The sequence below is a fragment of the Beta vulgaris genome, chromosome 7, assembly GCF_026745355.1.
Source record: "Beta vulgaris subsp. vulgaris cultivar EL10 chromosome 7, EL10.2, whole genome shotgun sequence".
NCBI lineage: Eukaryota > Viridiplantae > Streptophyta > Magnoliopsida > Caryophyllales > Amaranthaceae > Beta > Beta vulgaris.
In genome coordinates, this window is record NC_079208.1 from 39770015 (window position 1) to 39793947 (window position 23933).

At 34.8% G+C, this 23933-nt stretch overlaps 1 protein-coding gene and 1 long non-coding RNA gene across 2 annotated transcripts; one reads left to right on the forward strand and one right to left on the reverse strand.

The window, feature by feature from the left end:
• The first annotated feature begins 1176 nt into the window (after window positions 1-1176).
• LOC104899348 (GDSL esterase/lipase At4g28780) lies at window positions 1177-7490 on the forward strand. Its single transcript, XM_010686524.4, has 5 exons — window positions 1177-1647; window positions 2902-3029; window positions 5103-5348; window positions 5655-5910; window positions 7088-7490. The coding sequence occupies exons 1-5, from the start codon at window positions 1392-1394 to the stop codon at window positions 7318-7320; spliced, it is 1119 nt and encodes a 372-aa protein (XP_010684826.2). The 5' UTR covers window positions 1177-1391; the 3' UTR covers window positions 7321-7490.
• A 10192-nt stretch (window positions 7491-17682) lies between these two features.
• Window positions 17683-18742, reverse strand: LOC125499487 (uncharacterized). Its single transcript, XR_007276360.2, has 2 exons — window positions 18636-18742; window positions 17683-17924 (listed from the first exon to the last, which is right to left on the reverse strand). It is a non-coding gene; the product is annotated as an uncharacterized LOC125499487 (long non-coding RNA).
• Between the last annotated feature and the right edge of the window lie 5191 nt (window positions 18743-23933).

Consider the following 23933-nt stretch of genomic DNA (forward strand, 5'->3'; position numbering starts at 1 on the left):
AAGATTTCTTGTTGTCAAAAAAAAAAATACAAATTTGAAACATATTAAACGTTGTATAAATGGAATGATAAAAGATAATTAAAAAAATCTTACAGTATCACTCAATAAAAAGATTCAGAACAATGTGGTAAGTAATTTTATACACAAGTCTATAGTACTATATTGGAGAAAAATTGGTCTACTAAAAGATTAAGCTACCCACTTTGTTCTGGTGGTACACAGGTATATAGCCTTATGGTACATCGAAACTTGTTCTGGTGGCTCATTGATCATTTGGGTTCCTTTTGTTTTTGCTTGATTACAACAATTTAATGATGAGCAAAATAGTTCACTAATAGGGAGATTCAAATCAGTAAGAACAAATATTAGTTAAGCACAAATTTTTGGATGTAATCATTCATAAATCACCACTTTTTTTTGTAAAAGAAATTTAAATGGTATGAAATAAATGACTTAATGACATGAGATTCATGTAACTATTTGTATAGTCCATGTGATTTTTGTTAGAGTCTATGTCATTATACATGTTATACATATAATAACTTTTGGTGTAACATATTAATTATACCCAAGACGCCCTCTTAATTAAGTAATTGAACCTGTGACCTATCGTTCACAGCACCTCAATCTTAACCACTAGGCCAAGACATCCTTTGGAAACTTATATACTTCCTCCGTTCCGTTTTAAATGAAACGTTTGCTTTTTCACGCAACCCAACGCGCTTCTTTAGTCATTAATATCTTTAGTTGTGTAAACGTAAAAAATATAAAAAGTTATAATTTGATAGTATACATCGACGAATCTAACAAGTCCACTTGACTATGTTTTTCTTTATATAATAGCGATAAATTGGAGTTAAAATTGATTAGTGAATAGTGTCATTTCATCCAATGTTTCATTTAAAACAGAACGGAGGAAGTATTAAATATGAGTAATCTACATGTAATCTATAGAGATAATAATCTCCCTATTATATGAAAGAAATTTATGAAAGCTCATGAGGAGAACCATATAGGAAACTGATAGAATTGGATCATGTAATAGTGTCCACAATCTGGTATGTACCTAGTTGGCCACCTTTATCATTAAATTTCATACAATGTGAATTTTATTTTTAAAAATTTTCTCCCCCAATCCCCTTTTTGGCTAGGAAGTTGTTGGCTGTGTTACTACATACATGTAGGTGGTAGAGAAGAAGGTCATTTAATAGGTCTCCATCCTTTGGATATTTCATAATGCATGTACCTATAAATCCCGCTTAGCTCTTCGTGCTACTCCCCGTTCATAGACCATCAAACACAAGTAGGAGAGTTGGGAAAGAGAGATACAACATTTTTTCTATATACTATACTATATACATTATATCTCCATAAAAAAAAAGTAGATAAACATGCATTGTGCTACATTCTCTAAGATAACTATCTTGAATGCTTTGTTGTATATTGCAACATTATTGTTAGGCTTAATTTCACCAAACGTTGAAGCTCAAAGAGCCTTCTTTGTGTTTGGAGACTCGCTCGTAGACAATGGCAACAACAACTACTTGGCCACCACGGCAAGGGCCGATAGGCCGCCATATGGGATCGACTCGCCGGACGGCCCTTCTGGCCGCTTCTCTAATGGTCTTAACATCCCAGATCTTATTTGTAAGTCCCATTTTTGCTAAAAAACAGGCCATAGGAATTATTGCTAAATCATTTCAATAATTAAATAATAATCATATTTTGTGGGCTTTCCAGTGGGCCCCACATCAATTTATGGATTTTATTGAAAGCTAAACCAACCAAACTAACTCATTATATTTTTAATAGGAAAGTTATTAGTTATCAAGTGACATATAGCTAGTACGTCGAGTAGAAGAAAACTAACTTATAGACCTTTTTGTTAATGTTCCTCAGCAAATATGGTCGCGATCATACAATATTACACACTCATAACTCATAATAAGCCATATATAGCATGAGCTGTAATTTCCATATTTCTTTTCCAAATTTATCTATAGACAGGTTGTCAGGCAAACAGGCTTATTGATTTACTAAGTCCTGCATGTGAGCGCCATACATATCGATTCAAACATCTCTTTTATGATATCTTTGGACTTTCTAAATGGTGTAGTGACTACTACCCTTTATACTTGTTTATTGTAATAGGAATTTTTTTTTTTTTGACGGGATAGTAATAGGAACTTAGATATATGTAGATATGTAGCCTAAGGAATAAGTTTTGAAATTTTTAAACAATATATAAACGGTAAATAAACATAACACTAATGTATGTGTGAAAAATATCTATATCTTTTCCTTTTTTCTGTTGAAAGTCACCTAGCATCACAATATAATAATAGTGATTAAAATAATTTTGTAATGACTGGTGCTTTAAGTCAAATACTTTTTGTAAAAGTACCATACTATACTATTTAAATTAACAGTGTTTTCCTTAACTAGCACTTTAATAAACTACTCCCTTCGATCTTTATTAGTTTACCCGCTTCTTTTGCACAAAATTTTAGGAGAAACAATGTTGTGAGACATAGAAGGAAAGAGAAACTATTATTTTATGTTAAAGTTGAATGTATGTGTGATGGAAAGTTTAGTGCTTCCATTCCAAAAATAGAAACAAACGAGATGAGTAAACTAATAAGGGACATCCCAAAAAAATACGGGTAAACTAATAAAGACCGGAGGTAGTATTTCTTTTTTAAAATAATGTACATATTATGAAGCACTTTAGGTACATTTTATACAAATATTATATATATATATATATATATATATATATATATATATATATATATATATATATATGTGACCTTATTGAATTTTTATTTTTATTTTTATATAATTACGACCTTGTTACGTAAAAAAAATAGCACTAAATTGAAACGTGAAAATACTTATTAGGTGAGGAACTTGGAATAGAATATCTATTGCCCTACCTAAGCCCTGAGCTCAACGGAGATAGACTTTTGGTTGGTGCAAACTTTGCTTCTGCCGGCATAGGAGTTCTCAATGACACCGGCGTTCAGTTTGTAAGTATTATACTATAATTTTGTTGCTCTTATTAATAATAATTCTATTTGCTAACTGATTTTGAATAGTGATTTGTATGTCACAGTTGTATGATAAGGAAGGAGTGATTTTACGTATATTAATGGGTAACTTCTATAATTAACTAGTAAATGTGAAGGATCTTTTAAGAATATAAGATTATATTGTGGATTTCATATATATTTGTTTTATAGGATAATAATAGGTCTTATATAAAATTTTGGCAAAACATGAATAGTACATTTCCCTTAATGTATTAAAAGTTGTATGTCTCACTTTTATTGATAGACAAACTTCTTTTTAGGTGTATAGAGATCAGGTCATGTGCATGTGGTGTACGTAAAAGATCAGTAGATGTAACTTTCATGCATTAGTTTCTTTGCTGCTTCTTTATTGGCTAAGCCATTCAATATGTTAGTTATGGCCATTACGTTCATCCCACCAACAGAAATTAATTAAATAGACTAACATAAGTACTATATAACTACCCATATAGTATTGGTTAGATGAAGCTATCCAGATTAGTAAAAAATGTATATAGACTTGGTTCACACTAAATAAGTGTGAATCTGGTGATAATTCATGTGATTTATGAAAAAAAAAATACTATTCTTAAAAAAATAGATATAAAAGATGAGTAAATTTAATTTGTGAAGTTTGACTATGTGAAAGAAGGATTTTTACGTCACAAAGTGAAAATTTCATCATGCTAAACTAATGTGAGAAAGAGTAACTATATTAAAATAACCAGTCACTATAATAGATATTAACTATATATTATAACTTAAAAAAAGGAAATTTTTTTTTAAATAAGTCAACCTTTGCGCGTTCTTTCCATTTTAAGTCTATCTTTTGATTATCCCTAATTGAGTTAGGCTTGTATGTCTTTTTTCTTCTATTGAGTTTTAACCTATTTGTGGTAGGTTACTTATGATACGTGTTACAATGTCCCTTCTTCTAAAACAGACGAGGGAGGTGAGGGTGGGAGTGGGACATTGTAACACGTATCATAAGTAACCTACTAAACAAGTCACAAACAGGTTAAAACTCAATAGAAGAAAACAGACTTAAAATAAAAAGACCGCTCAAAGGTGACTTACTTAAAGATATTTCTCCTAAAAAAAAGATCACTATATTAAATAAGTGGTTTTGGTCCACAATAATATTATTATGGACCAGGTCCACGCAAAATTAACTCTCCAAATTATTAGAGTAGTGAAATTATTTGGGGATGTACTTTAGCTATCTATGGAAACATTTTCCTCGCCTACATTCTCATCAATAACTTCCTTATTCATATACATTATATTAGCTACTGCAATGTATTGTATTCCATTGCAAAGCTTGAATGATGATCGATAAGAACTAGCTGAACAAGTATATATAACCTTTTAAAATTGGAACTCAAAATCACATATCAAGTCACGTTTTCATCACATGGACTATTGAATAGATATACACACATTACAAGTTACGACATCTCATCAAACTTCGACTTGGTAATTTTGATATAATTTGTTTTTCTCATAGTTTGTCATTTTCTTTCTACTAAGTATGTGACCAGAAATAATTAATAATTCCAAATAAATACTATGTCGATATGTTGGAAATGAATATTTTAAACTCGATAATATATCTCCAATTATATATAACCTATTTAAATAAGAAGGAGAGAACATCTCATGCAATATCAAAAAATCATTGTTCTCCAAAACAAAGGAAGATGATGCTATTTGTCGAAGTGGATAGAGGCCCAACCCCTAAAAAGTTTCCGACTTATTATGTTGTCTAAAATATCCCTAGCTATTAAGAGTTATCGCATGATAATTTAATATATAAACCTTTAAGCTAGAAGTTAGAACCCTAATTTATGATTCAAGATACGCTATTGCTTCCATCCACCAAGCGATAAACCCTTTGTTGATAAATGAACTCATATGACAACTTCGTGATGTCTAAAAATGTTGTGTGCACTTCTTTTATATTTTGATCATAGCCAAAGGTATACCTATATGTCATTGCTAATAATATTATTAATTATAATATTTTTGTAGCTCAATATATTAAGGATAGCCAGACAGTACGAGTTGTTTGAGCAATACAAACAACGATTAGCTGCACAAATTGGAGACGAAGAAGCGGAAAGTCGAGTTAATGGAGCCCTTTATCTTATCACACTTGGTGGTAATGACTTTATTAACAACTACTTCCTCCTCCCAATCACTGTCAGGCGTCTTCAATTTCCCGATCTTGATAACTATGTTAATTTTGTCGTCTCAGAGTATCAACAAATTTTATTGGTAAGTTGTAATACTTCTATTTACATTAAGACGATTTTTTTTTAAATAATAGACAAGCTCTCGAAATGTTAAGAATGCAAGTTTCGATGGTAAAAAAGAGATGTGATCAGAATATGTATCATTGATTACGTAAAAACAACCCAAAGAACAAATATTGGTGCTTATATCTTCTCATTAACTAAAAGGAATAAAAATAGCAAATTTAAAGGAAAAAGATAGTACTTACTAGTACTACAAGTGAGTCAATTATGTATCTTCTCATTAATCTAGCTAATGTGCTTGAAACTTGACATATATACATTACAGAGTTTATATGACTTGGGAGCAAGAAGAGTGTTGGTTACTGGAACTGGACCACTAGGATGTGTCCCTGGTGAGTTGGCCTCACAAGGCAGCCAAAATGGCGAATGTGCCCCTGAACCACAACGGGCTGCTGACCTTTTCAACCCAAGGTTGACCCAAATGCTTCAAGGGCTAAACAGTCAAATTGGCACCGAGGTGTTTATTGCCTCCAATACACAGGGGATGTTGAATAATTTCCTAAACAATCCTCAATCCTATGGTAAGTTACATTATTTACTAATTATTTGTTTGATGGGCGAGTTACATTGAATACACCATAACAAAAAATAATGTGAATAAAAGGTGTTCATATCCCCATATAAATTGGGCATATGCCAATTAGGAAAATATACTCATAAAGTCATGATTATTATTAGAAGCACCACATTTTGCACAAATAATAATATCTCTGTATTCATTACTCATAAAATCTGATTTTATAAATGTTATACACCCTTCGTCCCATAACATAATGTTTGTTTCTTTCTCTTGAGGTCAAATTTTAAAATTTTTGACCAAATATTTTCATTAATATATAAAAAAAAATACTCAGATGGGATCTTGTTAGGTTCACCTTAAGATGTAATTTCTTAATATCAAATTTAATTTTTTTTTTATCAAATACGAAATTGGAAATATCGAAGTTCAAAGCGTCTTACAAATTATGCAAAAAGGAAACAAGCAGTATAGAATGAGATGGAGAGAGTATTTTTTTTTTTTTTTAATTGTAGTACTTACCTTATTTATTCATAGATAATACCAGTTCAACACAACTACATACATTAGTTTCCGCACAACTAATTAAGCCTCTTTGCTTGTTAATTGTCCTTCAAGGTTCATTGTCATGATTTTATGTAAATTTTTAGTTTATGACCTAAACAAAGAATTTCCCAATTTTATTATTCTCTTCCATACTTTTATAAAATTATTTTGTATTTATATTTTTCTTTCGAATTATGACAATATTGTCAAAACAACATTATTTCTCCATCTTCCCCTTCTCCGCTCCTAATCACAGGTTCTCAATTGTCAGATGATCGATCTAACTTACTTGATTTTAGTTAGTGATGGAATCAAATATAATTGTCATTTGATTAGGCGTAAAAATTACCACTTTTCTAGAAATAGTATGCTAGTGGACACCTTTTACAGAAGAAATCATTGGGGTCTTGTTCTTAAAAAGACATTGAACTCCAAAAAATATTTAAAGATTTTTGGAAAAATTTCTTATCATAAACAAAGCAAGCAAGCAATCTGGAAAATAAAGTGTTCCCACGTGAATGCATCCCAACCTTGGCAATGAGAAACCTTTTGTTCCTTAATAATTAAATAGCCACCATAAAGTTGGTGATATCACCAAAATACATTAATGAGTTACTATATGTTAAATATGACAGGATTTGAAACATCAAAGGTAGCATGTTGTGGACAAGGACCCTACAATGGGCTAGGACTATGCACTGAATTATCAAACTTGTGCCCAGATAGGAGTGTTTATGCTTTTTGGGATGCCTTTCACCCCACTGAAAGGGCTAACAGGTTCATTGTCCAGCAAATGATGATCGGTTCCGTCGACCATATGAGTCCTATGAACCTTAGCACCATCTTGGCTATGGATTCTAGGACCTAATAATTCAGCTTGTTAATGTGTTAATTAAGGTTCTAAGAACTAAATTTGGTGTGTGGATGATACATATGATGGTCATTCCTAGCAATCCTAGCTATGTGTACTTTTGGTTTTCTCTTCCAATTGTAATCATCAATTACTATATAATAATATATAGAGAGAGATTGCAATCATGAGGTAAGTTAAGTGGCTTGAAAAGTTATTTGCATTTCTTATTTATTTATTGAACCAAATAATGTTGTAATCATTCAACTTTCGTTAAGAAAATATAATGTATCACTTTTTTTATTCCAAATCATTTCTATGTATATCAATTTTTACTTGTGGTAATCGAAATTCTCTCTTACTCTTCATCAAAAAAATTATCTTTTTCTTTTTAAACCTAAAGACTAAAGTTCCTAGAGGACATCTTTTTTACCACAATAATGTTTGACTAATAAATTTATTGTTAAATATTAAGACGGTGTTGTGTTTGATTTAATGCGAAACAATAGTCAATAAACAACAATAAAATATAAGGGAGAAAACAATAAAGAAGATGAACAAAAAGCTCAAGGATTTGCATGGTTCAGTCAACGTGACCTAGTTCACGGGTGGGGGGTTCAGATTTCTTCTATAATCTTCAATGGACAAACTTAAATGATTACAAGAAGTCTTGCAAAAGGCTTAGAGGTTTAATCGCCCAATAAAGTCCTTTTATATGACATAATGACCTATAGAACCCTAATAACCTCATGAAAACCCTAAATTAATATAAGCAACAGCCGTAAATTGATTTAGAAAATATCTGAAATAATGAAAAAATTACCAAAAATGACGAAAAGTGAAAATTTGTTCATTGCCCCCCGAGCAAAACACCAAAAATGAGGTAGTGAGGATCGAAGATAAGCCACCCGCTCGAGTCACTAAACCGTCTGTCCGACCGATTCCAAATCTTCTTCTTTGTCGAATTTAAAGACAACACCAATATTATTTATTGACTACCTAAAAACACTACCTAAAAGCATGAAACACATTCTATCTCTCAATTATGCAACTTTCAAAAGAGTTTATTTGGACTTCGTTAAACTTACCTTTTTCTAGAGCTGATCAAAAAATCCTAGCTCACGGGCTTGGCTCGGCCCTAATTTGGGGCGGATTTGTGCAGAATTTTTTGGCCCACAGTCGGGCCAGCCCAATTCGTTTTTTTAGCTTTGGAATGGGCTATGGACAAGCCAAAAATGACTTTTTAGTCTTTTTTTTTTTGCCCGGTCCGATTTTGGCCTGAAATAGCAGGCTTTGGGCACAAAATTTTTGCCCTACCCATCCAATGGGAAATTTTTTTAAGGCTTGGCCCGACCCGACAGCTTCAGCCCAAAAGTTCTTTAGAAGACCACTCGCAATTAACATAGTCCTTGCCATATCCTCCAAGGTCGGTTCTTTTATTCTACTATATCATTCTATTATGGTGTTCTTGGAGTTGAGAAATTGTGATCTAGACCCTTATTGCTGTAAAATTCATCAAACTTGGAGTTCTCAAACTTTTTACCATGGTCAGATCTTAGATGTTTTAATTTAAAACCACTGGTTTGTTGAATCTTTTTAGCAAATGTTAGAAATTCACTAGACGTTTCATCTTTGCTATGAAGAAAGATAACCCAAGTGTATCTTGAATAGTCATCCACAATAATCAATACATATCTCTTACCTGATCGATTTTGGATGCGTATAGGGTCACATAAGTCCATATGAATAAGTTTCAATGGACTTTGTATGCTTACTATTTTCTTTGATTTGAATGAGGATCTCACTTGTTTCCCTTTGGCAGATGGATCACAAACACCATGGTTCAAGAACTTAATTGTTAGTAATCCAAATACTAAGTTTTTCCCTTTTAGTTTGTTTTGTAGGGACAAGCTAGTATGACCGCGACGCTTGTGCCCTAATAGGGGATCTTCTTCAATCACGCTTAAACATAGTAGATTGTTCCTAGAAACGAGCGAGGTTGAGATCGACCATGTAGGTGTTTCCTTTCCTTGTTCCTTCAAGGATCATGGTTCTTGTACTTTTATCGCTAACAACACATGGCTCATTAGTAAAATTCACTATATTCTCTTTATCACAAAACAGAGAAATGTTGAGCAAACTATGCTTTAAGCCATCGACCAAAAATACATTATCTATGGAGTGTGACAGAGACTTACCTATCTTTCCTACAACTACAATATTACCAGTTAGGTTGTCTCGGAAGGTCACTGTTCCTCCATGGTGTGCTGAGAGTGAGAGAAACTTAGATTCATCACCGGTGATATGCTTAGAACACTGACTATCGAGAAACCACAGGTTGTTCCCTCTCACTTCAGTTTGTATCCAAAGAAACTAGTAAATGGTAGGAACCCAGTCTTGCTTGGGTTCCTTTTGTGAACTCAAACCGTCCTTTGATTTCTGTACTTGTTTCACTATGTATATATTTCTTTCTATACGTTCTTCCCTAGTAGAACAATCAGATACTATGTGCTCACTGTTCCCACAGTAGGAACATATCTTGCTACTAGGGAAATCAACATATTTTTTCTTTTTAATTTTCTTCTTGTAATTAAAGCCTAGTCCATCTCTTCCTTCGTTTTGATACTTTTGTATCCAATTTACAGGGTCATGCAGTTTGTTCCTAGAGAAACTCGGTTCCTTCTTTAGCACCAGATTTTCATTTAAAACGTCTTCATAACCAATTTTCATTTTTTCAAAATTTGTTTTGGTACTAGTAGGAGGAACAAAGAGTTACAACTCTGCCAATTCCATTTTTAAAAAATAATTCTCATTTTTAACCTTTTCAAATGCTTCTTGTATACTTCGGTTTTTATTAAAAAGGTTAAAGAACTCTTTTTTAGTATTGATTTTTAAAGAATAAAGCCAATTTGAATGTTTCTTAGTGACTTTTAAGGCATTCTCTAGTTGATCCCTTTTTACACACATAGCCTTATAGTCTTCTAAGCTTTCGAGAAGTAATTTCACAAGTTGGCTTTTGTTAAGTTTTGTAAGCTCTTCTTCTATAGTGTTAGAACATACCTTGGTATTTGATGACTCTCCTTCATCTTCAGATTTGGCCATGAGACATAGGGGAGCAAATTCTTCTTCTGCCTCAACCTGCTCCTCTTCAGAATCAGATTCTCCCCATGCAGCAACCATGGATCTCTTCATCTTTGTTTTTCAAAAAGGTTTTGGCTGATCCTTGTTCCTCTCCTTGAATTTGTCTTTACCCTTCTCGTTATCCCATTGGGGACACTCTTTGATAAAATGATCTGGACTTCCACACTTGTGACAACTTAATTTAGTAGGCTTCCTTGTGACCTTCCCTTTATAGTTCTTGTTAAAGAACTTCTTGAATCTTCGCATGATCATAGATGCTTCTTCGTCGTCTGTCTCTGACTCTTCTTGATCATCTATTTTGAGAGCCAGAGCCTTCGGTCTCATAGCGTCTGATTCGTGAGTTCTTAGATGCAATTCATAGGTCATCAAGGAACCTGCCAACTACTCTAATGTAGTGAGACCTTTGGTTTCCAATAAGACAGTTACTTTAGACATCCATTTCTCATCCTGGGAAGACTCCTCAGAACATTTCGAACCTGTTCCTCTAGAGTAATGATTTTTCCAAGAAAAAAAAAAAGGGGCGATTTGCTATGGATTTTCTTTCTCTCTCTAGTTTCCTCTCTATTAACTCTGCTTAGTGGTCGCCATGGTAAAGACATCTAGAGCTCTGGTGAAGAATAATCAATGAGCAATCGAGAATGAAGGGTCCGTCATCTGGGAATGTGAATCAAAAAATGAAATCGGTCGATTCATTGATTGGTGTTCCAGCATTAGACATCGATAATGAGACTGAACTCATCCAGGAGGAAATTTTATCTCCTCGATCATCTTTAAGGGAATTACAGAGACAATCGAAGGTTGGTGTGCAGTTTTCTGATTGGCTTGAAACAATCAATCAGGTTGCGGCTCAACAAGCACCTGATCAGAGTAAACTCATAGTACGTACTGAAGGTATTACTCCTTTACCTATACTGTTCTCACCTGAATCGGAGGATGATGGTATTAATGTTAATGAAAATGTTGCTATAACTCTTGTTAAGATCGAGTTATGTAATATTCAGACTGAATTAGATTTCTGGAATTCTGATATGTAATGTAATGTTGTGGGTGCGAATCCTCCTATTCATGTATTAAAGGGTTTTGTGAGAAGGATCTGGCCATATTATCACAGGTAGAAAAGGTTGATTTGCGTCAGACCTAGGACCCCTATTTGTGTTGGACATGGGTCCGACGGCACAGGTCTCGACCCAGATGACCTACAACTGATCTGCGTCGTATGTGGAAACGACGCAGATATTTTAGCTATTTGCGTCGCACGTTGTATACGATGCGACGCAAATTGGTCATTCCAGCCCGTACAAACTACAGGCGGGATATAAGTGGAATTTGCATCGCACATAGCAGGGGGTGCGACGCAAATCAGTCATCTGCATCGCACCTTGCACCATGTGCGACGCAGATGACCTCATGTAAAAAATAAAAAAAAACGCAGTACTAAAGCATGAATGCTTTAGTACTGTATTCGAGGAAAAAGAAACGAGACAGAAATTAAACGAAATCAGAACAAAAAACGCAATAACAAAAAACGCAGTAACAAAAGAAACGAAATCAGAAATTAAACGCAGTAACAAAAAACGAGATCTAACAGAAACGAAACGAAATCAAACGAGATAATAATAACCAGTGAACCTCAAGGGTACAAATTGTCTTGCATTGATTAAGAAACGAAAAAAATCTAACAAATATCAAAAATAAAAAATGCAGATATAACATACAACAAAAAACGAAATTAAAAAACTAAACCTAAAAAAAAAAACCAGATCTAACAGACAGAAATTTAACTCGTTCTTCAAATCAGATCTCGTTCTTCAATCTCGTTCTTCAAATCGTCAAAAACCAGATCTAACAGAAAGAAATCTGGTTCTTCTCAAATCTCGTTCTTCAAATCTCGTTCTTCAAATTTAAAAAATAAACATAAATATGCCAAAACAAAGAAATTCAGAATAAAATTTGAACTAAAAATACCTGAGAATCGCGAAATGGAACGAACGAAATTCGCTGCTCTTCTTCGAACATTAAATCTGAGAAAGGGTTGTGTTTTTTCAATTTTCATCGTTGCTTACTTCGAATGTGATGTCGTTGTTGGTGTTTGAAGCGGCGGAGTTTAAAAAATAACGAATGTGATGTCGTTGTTGGTGTTTGAAGCGGCGGAGTTCAAAAAATAACGAATGTGATGTGTTCGGGCGGAGATGGAGGGGTTTGAAGAGAGAGACAGAGAGAGAGGCGCTGAGAATTGAGAGGGAGGGAGAGGCGCTGAGAATTGTGAGGGAGGGAGAGGTGTGTGAGGCTAGGGTTTCTGAAATAAAAAGGGTATAGTGGTCTTAATATGCGTCGCACATTGAATAGGTGCGTTGCAAATTGGGTATTTTGCAACGCACCTAAAAGACGTGCGACGCAGATAGTTTGAAATTTTTTTTTAATGTAGAGACGATTTGCGTCGCATGAGTCAAGGTATCTGACGCACATTAGGCTTTGCAACGCATGTAAAGCATGTTCGACGCAAATGGGACATATCTGGTGCTTATGTAACCATGTTGTGCGTCGCACTCCTCTTTATGTGCGACGCAAATTACGTTATTGCGTCGTTTTGCCTTTCATGCGATGCAAATAGGGTGACGCAAATCGTCTTTTTTCTACTAGTGTATGGTCTTGATAAGGTTGCCATGATCAAAAAAAGGAATTAATATTGTCAGATTCAACTCTGTGGAAAAGAGAGAACAAATCCTTTCTGGTAACCTAGTATTCTTTGATAATAATCCTATGATGTTGAAAGCTTGGGATCCTAATACTGATATTGTGAAGGAGGATATTAGAGTGTTGCTTATTTGGGTTCAACTTACACTGAACTTTAAATACTAGGGTGAGGCTTGCCTGTTTAAGATTGCTAATCAGATTGGTAAACCTGTAAAAACATATCAAGTTGCCTCAAAACGTGAAAAACATAAATATGCTCGTGTTATGATAGAAGTGAAAGTGGATTAACCTTTTCTTGACCATATTGAGTTCATAAATGAATGTGATGTGAAAGAAAGGGTTGGTGTTATCTATGAGTGGAAGCCTGTGTTATATAAGGCTTGTAAAAATATGGGTCATTCCCAAGATTAGTGTTAGAAGCGTGTGGCCAGGAAAGAATGGAGGAAAAGGAATACTAATGAGCCTCCTAAAGTTGATGTGGCTCCTGAACCTAGTGCAATGAGTCAAATGCAAGCAACTACTAATGAGTTCCAGCCAGTGAAGAGGCCTGCTCGAAGGAGTTTAAATGTGGTTCCTGCCCCTACAGTGCAAAATGGATTTGAGTTTCTTATCCCCCCAACACAGTCTAACGAGATTCAGGTGGTTGCGTTTTGTGTTTTAAATGGTGCTGAACAGGAAGATGAAGGAGCTGGGAGACCCCTTGAGGCACATGGATAGAATCATTTTATGGAATGTGAGGGTCTCAACAGTCTGACAAAACAGAAAGATGTTAAGAAATTCCTTGGCATGAAGAATGTTGGACTAGTGATCCTCCGAGAGACCAAGGTAAAGGTTATGAACATGGGTAGCCTTTTATCAAAATGTATTTAGTGGTTGGTGTTTTTTCACTAACTCCTCTTTTCATAAAGGGGGCAGGATTGTGGTGGCTTGCAACCCTTAAAGCTTCCAAGTTGATATCATGTATATGTCCAGCCAAATTATGCACTGCAAGATTATTGCAAGGTCTGCTGGTAAGCAATTTAACTACACATACATTCTTGTATGCCTTCAATGATGCAAAAGGTAGATCTGATGCTTGGGAAGATTTGGTGAAATTGGTGGATCTCTGTAAGGGGTCCTGGATTATATTATGTGATTTTAACTGCGTTATGAGTAATGAAGAGAGAATAGGGGCTATTGTTAGGCAACAGGATATCGAGGATCTTAGAGTGTGTATGGAGAAATGCGGGATGCAGGATTTGACATGCTCAGGCAACTTTTAGACCTGGAATAACAAGCAAAAGCGTGAAAGAATAGTATTTAGTAAGTTGGATAGAGCTATGGTCAATGAGAAATGGAATAAGATATTGCCCACATCTGCAACTCACTTTATGCCTGAAGGGCTTTATGACCACTCTCCTATTGTGATCAATGTATACCCCCTCATTAAGAATAATAGAAGACCCTTCAAGTACTTCACAATGTGGAGTACAGCTAGTAGCTTTCAGCTGATTATTTATGAAGGCTGGAATTAAGAGGTAGCAGGCACCCCCATGTATAGAGTTGTTGAAAAGATAAAGGACATAAATAGAAGACAGAAGAAGTTAAATCAGGAGGGTTTCTCTGATATTCAGAGTATTGATCTGAAAGCTCTTTTTCATTTACAGGAATGTCTAGAAAAATTGAAGAATAATCCTAGAGATGGTAGCTTGTGCTTAGCTGAAAGAAAGGCTGCTCAAGATTACAGAGTGAAGCATCACCATATCTCGTTCTGAGTAATGTCGAACCCTAATACCACAAAAAAAACAAAAACAAAAAAAACCCCCAATTGATGAACAAAGTTGGAGGAAAATCAAACTGTTTAAAACCAGAAAATTTGAAAATCAAAACCCAAAAAACCATAATCATGAACTAAATTAACAAAAACCCTTAAATAACCCAGATCTAAGCAAATTAGACAAAAAATTAAAAAAAGCTTTTGAACTCACCTTTGAGATTTCGAACAGAGAACCAACCCAAAAATGAAAATTAAAGGAGGATGAAAGAGAAACAAAAAGGGGAGAGAAAGAAAGAGGGGGATCGAGAGGTGAGAGAGAAGAGATAGATGAGTGGATAGAGAGAATAAGAGGATAAGGTTAGAGGGAATAAAGTAATGTCGAAAAAAAAATGTATTCTTACCGTTGATTAGGCCGACGGTAATATATTTTATCCATCGGAAATTATTGACGGGTTTCAAGATCCGTCGGTAAAATATTGTACTACCGATGGAATGTTTGTCCGTCGGTAATTACCAACAGTATATTTGTTCGTCGGTAAAGTCCATCGGTAATTCTAATTTTACCGGCGGATACTTTGGCCATTGGTAAAATCCGTTAATAGAGACGCGGATTCTTGTTGTGAGAAAGAAGTGGAGTTATCTCCAAAAGCATCCCATCTTGATTTAGACCTTTGCTTCTAGAATTCCCATTTCATCTCTAGTTCTTCTTTTATATTACGCGACAATTGAAGGCTTAAGTCCACTTCTGTTAGACCATGTATTCCTTCCCGGGCATTGGACACTTTCCCATTTATATCACTCCAGTTTATGTTATTTTCCTTTCTGTGGGCTAGACACCAATCCTTGGCTTGAAAGAGGAAATTCCCTAATCTCCTTTGTAGCTTAAAAGCTTCAGAACCTGGGATATTGTTAGACCAAATTGATCCAACTGTCCTTTTGATATCTTCCATTTGTAGACACCAACTTTCCAGTTTGTAGGGCCGTTTTCTTTTGGTTATGGGGGGTTTGATTGGAGAATTATGGGGCTATGATCTGAGAGAAGAATTGGTAGATTGGTTATTGTGGTGTTTGGAAATGTATCTTTCCATTGTGGATTACACAGGGCTTTGTCCTCCCCTTCTTTATTATTTGTCCAAGTAAAAGTTACTCCATTGGAGTTAAGGTCAATCAAGTTATTTCTTAGTCTCTAGTTTGTAAAAACCGTTGCTCCTTTTAGGTCTCTTCTGCCTCCTAATTTGTGGGAATGGAGTTTGATTTGGTTAAAGTCTCCTATCAGAAGCCAACTTGCGTTCCTAGGTTCCTTGATCTCCGATATACAACTCCAGACACTTGCTCTATTTTGGAGTATAGGGGATCCATACACAAACATTACATAGTACTAATTACCAGTGATCAGATGAACATTACAAGCTATTACATCCTTCGAGTTGAATATAACAAAGAGTACTAGGTTCCGAGGCCAACACAAAAACAAGCCACCACTACTATTATCATAATTAGACCCTATGCACTCATTGAACCCCCATCTATTGAAAATTGGTTCAAGAGTGTCTACAGTACATTTAGTTTCAGCAAGGAAAATAAAATCTAAGTTATTACTACTAGCCAAATTCGAAATGAAAGAGTGCAGAGGGGAGGAATTGGAACTCAGTCCTCTGCAATTCCAACTTAAGATATTCATCCAACCCTTGAAGATTCATTCAGGCCACTCGCGTCATTGTTACTGCATGTTTCTTCTGTAGAGTGGGAGAAGCTTGAGTAGTTGTCTTTATCTCCTTTGCTGAATCCAAAAACCAGAATTCCTTTCCCTTTATCAAACTTCTGAATCTTCTTCCTTTTCCCTTCCTTATAGAAATTGTTGTAAGCTGTTGTTGGTGGTATAAGGTTAAGGTTTGGGATTTTCTTTGGGTTTGTCTCAAAAGAATGTTTTTGCCCACTTTCAAAGAGATTTAGGGCTAGGAATCCGGAAGGGCCCGAGTTGTTCACTCGCTCATCTATCCGATCTTCTTCTTTTGACTGAGTTCCTTGGAAAATAAGGGTAGTAGAGGTGTTCCTGAATTTTGAATTTGGTAGGGGGTTTGATAGCTTCAGGAAGAGGAGGTTTGTTTAGATCTTCTTATAATCCCATCGGATCTTCAGAGTTTTTTAGGGATAAATCTAAGTGTGCAAAGAAGAAAGAGGTTTGGGATGCTGGTGAGTTTTTTTTTTTGGGGGGGGGGGGGGGGACCATATATGTGGAGTGTTCCAAAGGAGGGAGGGTACCAGGATAGCTGGGCTTTGTTTTTTAGTGGGTTTTAAGAGGGTGTTTGTTTTGGCTGAAGAGGTGTCACTAGTTTCATGGGCTTTAGACTTCTAATGTAGAGTCTTATGAGGGCCTATGGTTGCATTTTTCGAGGAGTGGGCCTCAGAATTTTTCTTGGGTTGGATCTTATAATTCTTTCTATAGTCCATGTAGGATTGGGCTATTTTCCCAAGTTTGTCCCAAGTTTCAAAATGAAGCCCTTGATACTTAGCCCCACTTACCTCAAAATTATCCAAGTTGTCACTGACTTTCTCAAGAGACTTTTAGTTTTGCTAGATAGAACCCAAAGAGTCTACTTACTCATGAGAGTTGCTGCTTGAACTGAAGATGTTGTTAAGCTCTAGACAGTCAATGGATTCGAATGGGATAAACGGGTCAGAAAAACGGGTCAGAGGGTATGTAGATCCTGTCTGAGTCAGTGTAACAACCCTGAATTTCCAATACTTCTAAAAACAACTTAATATGAATAAACTCGGAAATCCAAAGGTGCTACGAATTGATAATTATTCATGATAACTGCAGGGCTAATGTAACTAACTAAAATAATAAACAATAAGTTTTAACTAATTATTACATAACAACTAAATAGAATGTAAATTAATTATTACAAACCAGAACATAAATCTTATAGTCAAATAAATAACAACGGAAGTCTTTTTTAAGTCTTATTAAATCGAAAGAGATCCAACGCACTCTTTAAACCAACTGGAGCTAACTAGCTTCACGTCCCTGCACATTGAACACTGTAATATCAGCCAAAGGCTGAGCAAGATTAATACTGTAACAAAACAAAACCATTCAATGTGCAGGTACGATATATAGGAATATCTTACAAATTCATTTAAAAGCTGTACAGATTATATATAAAATATAGTAACTTTAATTTCTAATAACCTCAAATCCAATCTTTCTTTCTTTCTGAACTATTCTGTAAAACTTTAAAATATAACCTTTCGTAACCTGTGAGTAGGAAGTAATAAAAATCCAATGAGCTAGCTAGGCTCACTAGACAATGTAAACACCAAAGTCCCTAGTATGCATACCCCTAACTTGATAACGTACCAAGAAGGAAGACAAATGGCAAGAGTATTGATCAACATACTCCCAACTACTAAAATATACTGTCGAGACACTGTTAACTCAACATACTTCCAAACTCGGAGAATACCGCTTACCGGCAACCCCACAATAAAACTCTATAAACCCTCGTAAGGGTGAGGAACTTCCTCCTTTCAAAATCTCAACTTGGTACCATAGAGGAACTTCCTCCTTCCAATATAAATCTCATAAACATATCTCAACTCTTTCAATAAAAATATCGAGAACAATATAAATCTCAAAGTATAAACTTTATAAAACCATCTCGTTGTTAAAATAAATATCTAAGCAATGTAGAATAATTTCTGAACTCATCTATACAAGCACAGTGAAAATTCTTACCTTATCAGCAACCACGTTTAACAAATCTCAATCTCAAGTCAAAAAGGTTCCTCTACGAACCCGCAATCTACTATATAATAATAGTATCGTATAAGTCGCTTGACTATACTTCACATGATTCAACTATAATTGGCATTACCTAGCTAACGAGCTTTAATTATTATTTTTTCTAACACGACTCAAGCACATCAAAAGAACACAACCACATGTAACAATAACAACATTTCCCTATTCATTCTACTGTATTCTATTTGCTCGCAAGCGCAAGTATTTTGATTCATCCCTAACAAGCATTTTACCCACTGTATAACTTCATAAGAAAAACAATAATACACCTCTTATATAATCATATACTACCCAAATCTTAAGGTGTTATTGGACTGAAGAAGTTAATAAAGTTCCATATCATCCAGTATAAACAAACCATAGACGTATTATAGACATATGCAGTGTTAAGTTTCTCTAATAAGGCCATTTTAATTATTACCAACTTGAGAAAGGTTAATAGTCATTCACAACCCACAATATTAAGTTGGAAAAAAGGAAGAACAATTTCGAGGAGACAATACACTACATCCATGAAGCATATGAATACAATTTGAGAACTCATTCCCTTTTGACATGGTATAAATGACTTAGTTCACATAACAGCAAATCAAACATAGCAATTTCCATGCTAACAACTCATAACCTAACCTTAAACTACATACCACTCACGTTAATCCTAATAAATTTAATTAATCAAACAACCACATTAATGTACTATTCAGGTGAACTATTAATCAACTAACAAATCAGAAAACAAATTATCAATACCTTGCCTAATCAAACTAAGAAAGTAAATATCACTTATAATCAAAATTCCGAGCAAAATATAGAGAAAAAACATCTTTTATTTATCAAACAACCATTATATATGACTAATAATTCAGATTAAGTTTTAAAAGTAATAAACTTTGAAATCTAAACTCAAAAACATGTTCATCAACTCGAATTAAACATTATACAATAGCCAATTAGACAAATTTCACATGACATAAATTTCTCCCAATTTGATTTACTCAAGAACCCTAATTTAACAAAAACCCCAAATTCAAATTATCAACCAAATACGAAATTAAAACTTAAAATCATAACTTACTTGATTAGGGGAAGTACTAAGGGTGAAACTACACTATAGAAGACCCGAAAAACTGTTCCTTAATCCGATTTTCGACCCGGAATCTACAAGCCCAAGAACTAATTCATCTCTGTCAAACTAACGAACCAGATATGAAGATGGAGATGATGGATCAAGGCTGATGTGTGATAATGGTTGACGCAAGAATTAAAGGATAAAATAAAAAAACAAAAGAAGAATTTGCACTTACAGGAAGAAGTGAAGAAGGGACGCTTTGTGGGGAAGAATAAGGAGTAATGGTGGTGAATGGTTTTACACTTTTACTGTTGCTTTGCTGTAGTTTATGTTTAGGTATTAACTTTTCTTTTTTCTACTTTATCCCTCCTAGTCTCCTTATAATACTAGCAATATATAATAGGATTTGGATAGTTAACCTAGTAAATTTAGGAATTTGTTTTTGACCCTTCTAAGGTAAGGTTAATAAGTGGGAAATAAAAATACATTTAATAAAAGAACATTTTAAAATATCTTTTTATAAACTAAAATAATATAACTAATTACTAAACAGGTACAAAAATACGGGGTGTTACATTCAGTGAGTTTAACTTTTGTGAAAAGATGAGCCAGGTTTGTGTTTGAGGGTGAGTGTGGGCTAGTGGTTGAAGAATCTATGAAGTGGTCCATGGAGTTGACCTTTGAGATTGGTGAGCTTTTAGTATAACATAGAGTAATGTATTTTTCTCGTGGAGGAAATTTCCCGAAAAGGTGGGTGGATTTAGTTTTTTTTTTTGTGTTATGGCTGTTTTTGGGAGGGTGATTGTTTAAATAGGCGGTGAGATAGTACCATAGTAGTAAATGCATGGGGAGTTTATAGAGAATTCGAAGGAATAATGAGATAGCATTATAGTGGAAGAGAGTATTGCCTAGCCCATTTAGATCATCATTACCAAACTATGGGAGGGGAGGATAAGTTACAAATAACTCCTTGCATGGGGGAATAAAGCATGGGGTAAAAGGGTAATTTGATGCATTAAAGTAAATATGGGATCGAGTTGGGAGAGTAAAGGATTACGGTAGGCGGAAGATTTTTCGAGCTATGTAAACCCCCTTCCGTTGTACTTAAATTTTGCTTTAAATACTTACCTGTGCACAGTCACTTTACTCGCCTCCCACAGCACGTTTTCACCCATTTTCGTTTGGAGCCTTTGCATGTGGAGCTTTTGGTTTGATCCGTCGTTGAAGATTTGTATCGTTTGGTCGCCGGTGCTGATTTAACTTCTTTTTTTCCTGTTGAGCTTTCTTCATCTCTCTCCTTTCGTTTTCCATTCTTTTGACGTCATGGTCGTTCCTGTGATTTTCTGTTTGAGATTGTTGGTTCTGTTAATGATTGCCCTGGTTATTTTGGTTTCCATCATGACCCGAGTCCCAGAATCGCTTGAGAACGAGTCATTTTGTGACTCATCTCCATCTTCTTCCTGTGACTGTGTTTTTTCAGATGGATTGTCGCCCTCTTCATCTCGCTCCCAAGAATAGTCGACTAGATTTATTTCTGTCGTGCGGTTGCGTTCCACCCTTTTAAGCCCTATGATTTTGTTTGTGAATAAAGGTAAAAAGGGGGGGATATGTAGGGCGCTTCATTTTGGATGATTGTGTTTGCCATGACTATATCAAAATGACTTCTTGATACTTCCATTGGCATGCGACATCTTGGCCTCTAGTTGCCAATTCTACCACATTTTGAACAGAAAATAAACACGCCTTCATATCTAAAATGAACCCATTCTGGAGTTCCATTTTCGTAATCAAAGAAGAAATCTGGTATTAGAGGGTTATTGATGGGTATGTCCACTTTTTCCCTAAGGTAGTCTTTGAATCCTTGAGATGTTGAGGAATTATCAAAATAGAGGACTCGACCAATTCTTTGAAGAGCTCTTCTGGCTATATGGGTTTTGTTATAGAGAAGGGGAAGTCCTTCCACTTTTACCCAAATTTGGGCGTGTAAAAATTTGTGGGCTTGGTAGGATTCATCCGGTTTGCATATCGTAAATAGAAAAAGTGCTCCTTGGAAGCTTGCAGAGCCTAATGCTGCCAAGTTTTCTTTATCTCTATGATCTAGGCAGAAGAAGAAGAATGGTTTGCCAAGTTTCTTTACCTGAATTTCGTCATGGGTGATCTAGTGATGCAGCACCCAGTCTTTATGGAGCTTTCTTGGAAATCTCGTAGGTCCTTTGCTTTTCCTACAACTGCATTCAGAAGCAAGCTGTCTTCTGGTATTAGATCGCCATCTTGCGCTGAAATTCTATGGCCCATTCTTATGATCATGAAGTTCTGCTCTTGAGCAAGGTTTACATTCTGGTCTTGGTTCATTTTGCTAACGGGGTTTTTCTAAAAGGGAAGATTGTTTTATGAATAGTCTATTTCTCTCTCTAATTTCTAGTGTGAGAGGCTCTCAACTCTTAAATGACACTTGTTAATGAGTTTTTTTTTTTACAACGGCTAATAAAGAGGACTAGGCTACTCTTTCCTTGCTGTAGAGGCAAGAAAGTGAGCCTTTGATACTTCCTCTCTTTTCACTTTAATTATTGAAATAAAATTAAGGTTAGCTGATCGTGACTTTATTTGGACTATAAGGTTCCTAATTTTTATCGGCGCATTAGTTGTAGATATCAGAGCTTGGATGACTTCCAGACAATCTGATTTAATCGATATTGCTCTTGATCTTGTGATCAAGCTTTCAATTCAGTGTAGGATAGCTTTAGCTTTGGTTTGAACTGGCGAGATAGCAAGGACTTTTATTGACTTCCAGATGTTTGTATTATTCTCATTTACCTATGCAATGGTTGTTGTCCATGAGTTTGAAGCATTTTTATCTTTTTTCCAAGAGTCATCTACTTGGAACATTCTAATTCCCCGTCTTGAATGCGTCCTTGCGTCCACGCAAGTTGGAAGCTGCTACTAGCAGTTTAGTTAGTGTTATGAGTTCCTTTGCTCTGGTTCATGACATATATGATATATTATTCGTGAGAGTTTCAGTTCACCATGTATGGCTTATATGGTAGTATGTTTGGCAAGTATGATAAAGTTCAAAGTTATTCTCCGTAACTTTGTAAGCAGGGGCGGACCTACTAAGGGTCCTGAGTGGCACAGGCCCTCCCCTTAAAAAAATCATTTTTCTTTTTTATTTTTAACGTCAGACAACATTTTACATACAATAAAAGTGATACCCACGCAACAAATTAATTCAAAGCAACTTGCTCCAGTGGTAGAGACTACTTTACCGCAACTTATTGCATGCTTGTACTTATGACGTTGGTTCGATCCTTCAACGGTGTATACCAATTCCTGTTTTATATTTTCCTTTTGCTTTTTAGTTCTTGCTCTTTCTCTTCCATTTACCATTTATTCTTTTCTATTTTGGATCTTCATTACATTCTTTTGAAAAGTATCTATCTCTCTTAATTTTAACTCTAGATTTAACCATTTTTTTTTTGGTGATATAATCATTATTCTCCTTCTGTTTTCAAATTAATTCAACAATTTGACTTTGTACACTATTGCTATATTAAGTATGACGAAAATTTATTTACAAATACTTAAAAATTAATTTTACTATGTAAAATTTTGGAAATTTATCAATGAACTTCTTGAAAATTTTAGGAACAGATAATGGAAGATATTAAAGGTAAGAGTCGTGTCTGTTGATAAGTGTTAAAGTCAATATGTTGAACTTGCAAAAAATGTAGATAACATTAAAATATCGATATAATGAAGGTACATCTAATAAATTACTCAAATAATATAACGTTTAGTTTTCTTATAGTTAAAACTGAACTTGTCATTTGTGTATTTTGATCATTTTCTATGTGCTTGGTTTAGTTAGGAATTAGGACCCCCCCCCAAAATCCAAAATTCTAGATTCGTCCCTGTTTGTAAGCATTGCATAATACCATGCATTGTATTATATTGTTGGTCTGCTAGTGTGTTTTTTTGCATATATCTTGTTTCTTTTTTTTTTCTTTTCTATTTGCGCTTGGTGTGTATCATATGGGTTGTATGTGAACTGTTATTGGTTGTTCGGTTATGACTTCGTTTATCTTGTTGTAAGATTATACATGTAATTGTTTTAGTTGTTTTTATTTTATTTTTAAAAAGATGGTCGTATTATATTTGTTAAGTTA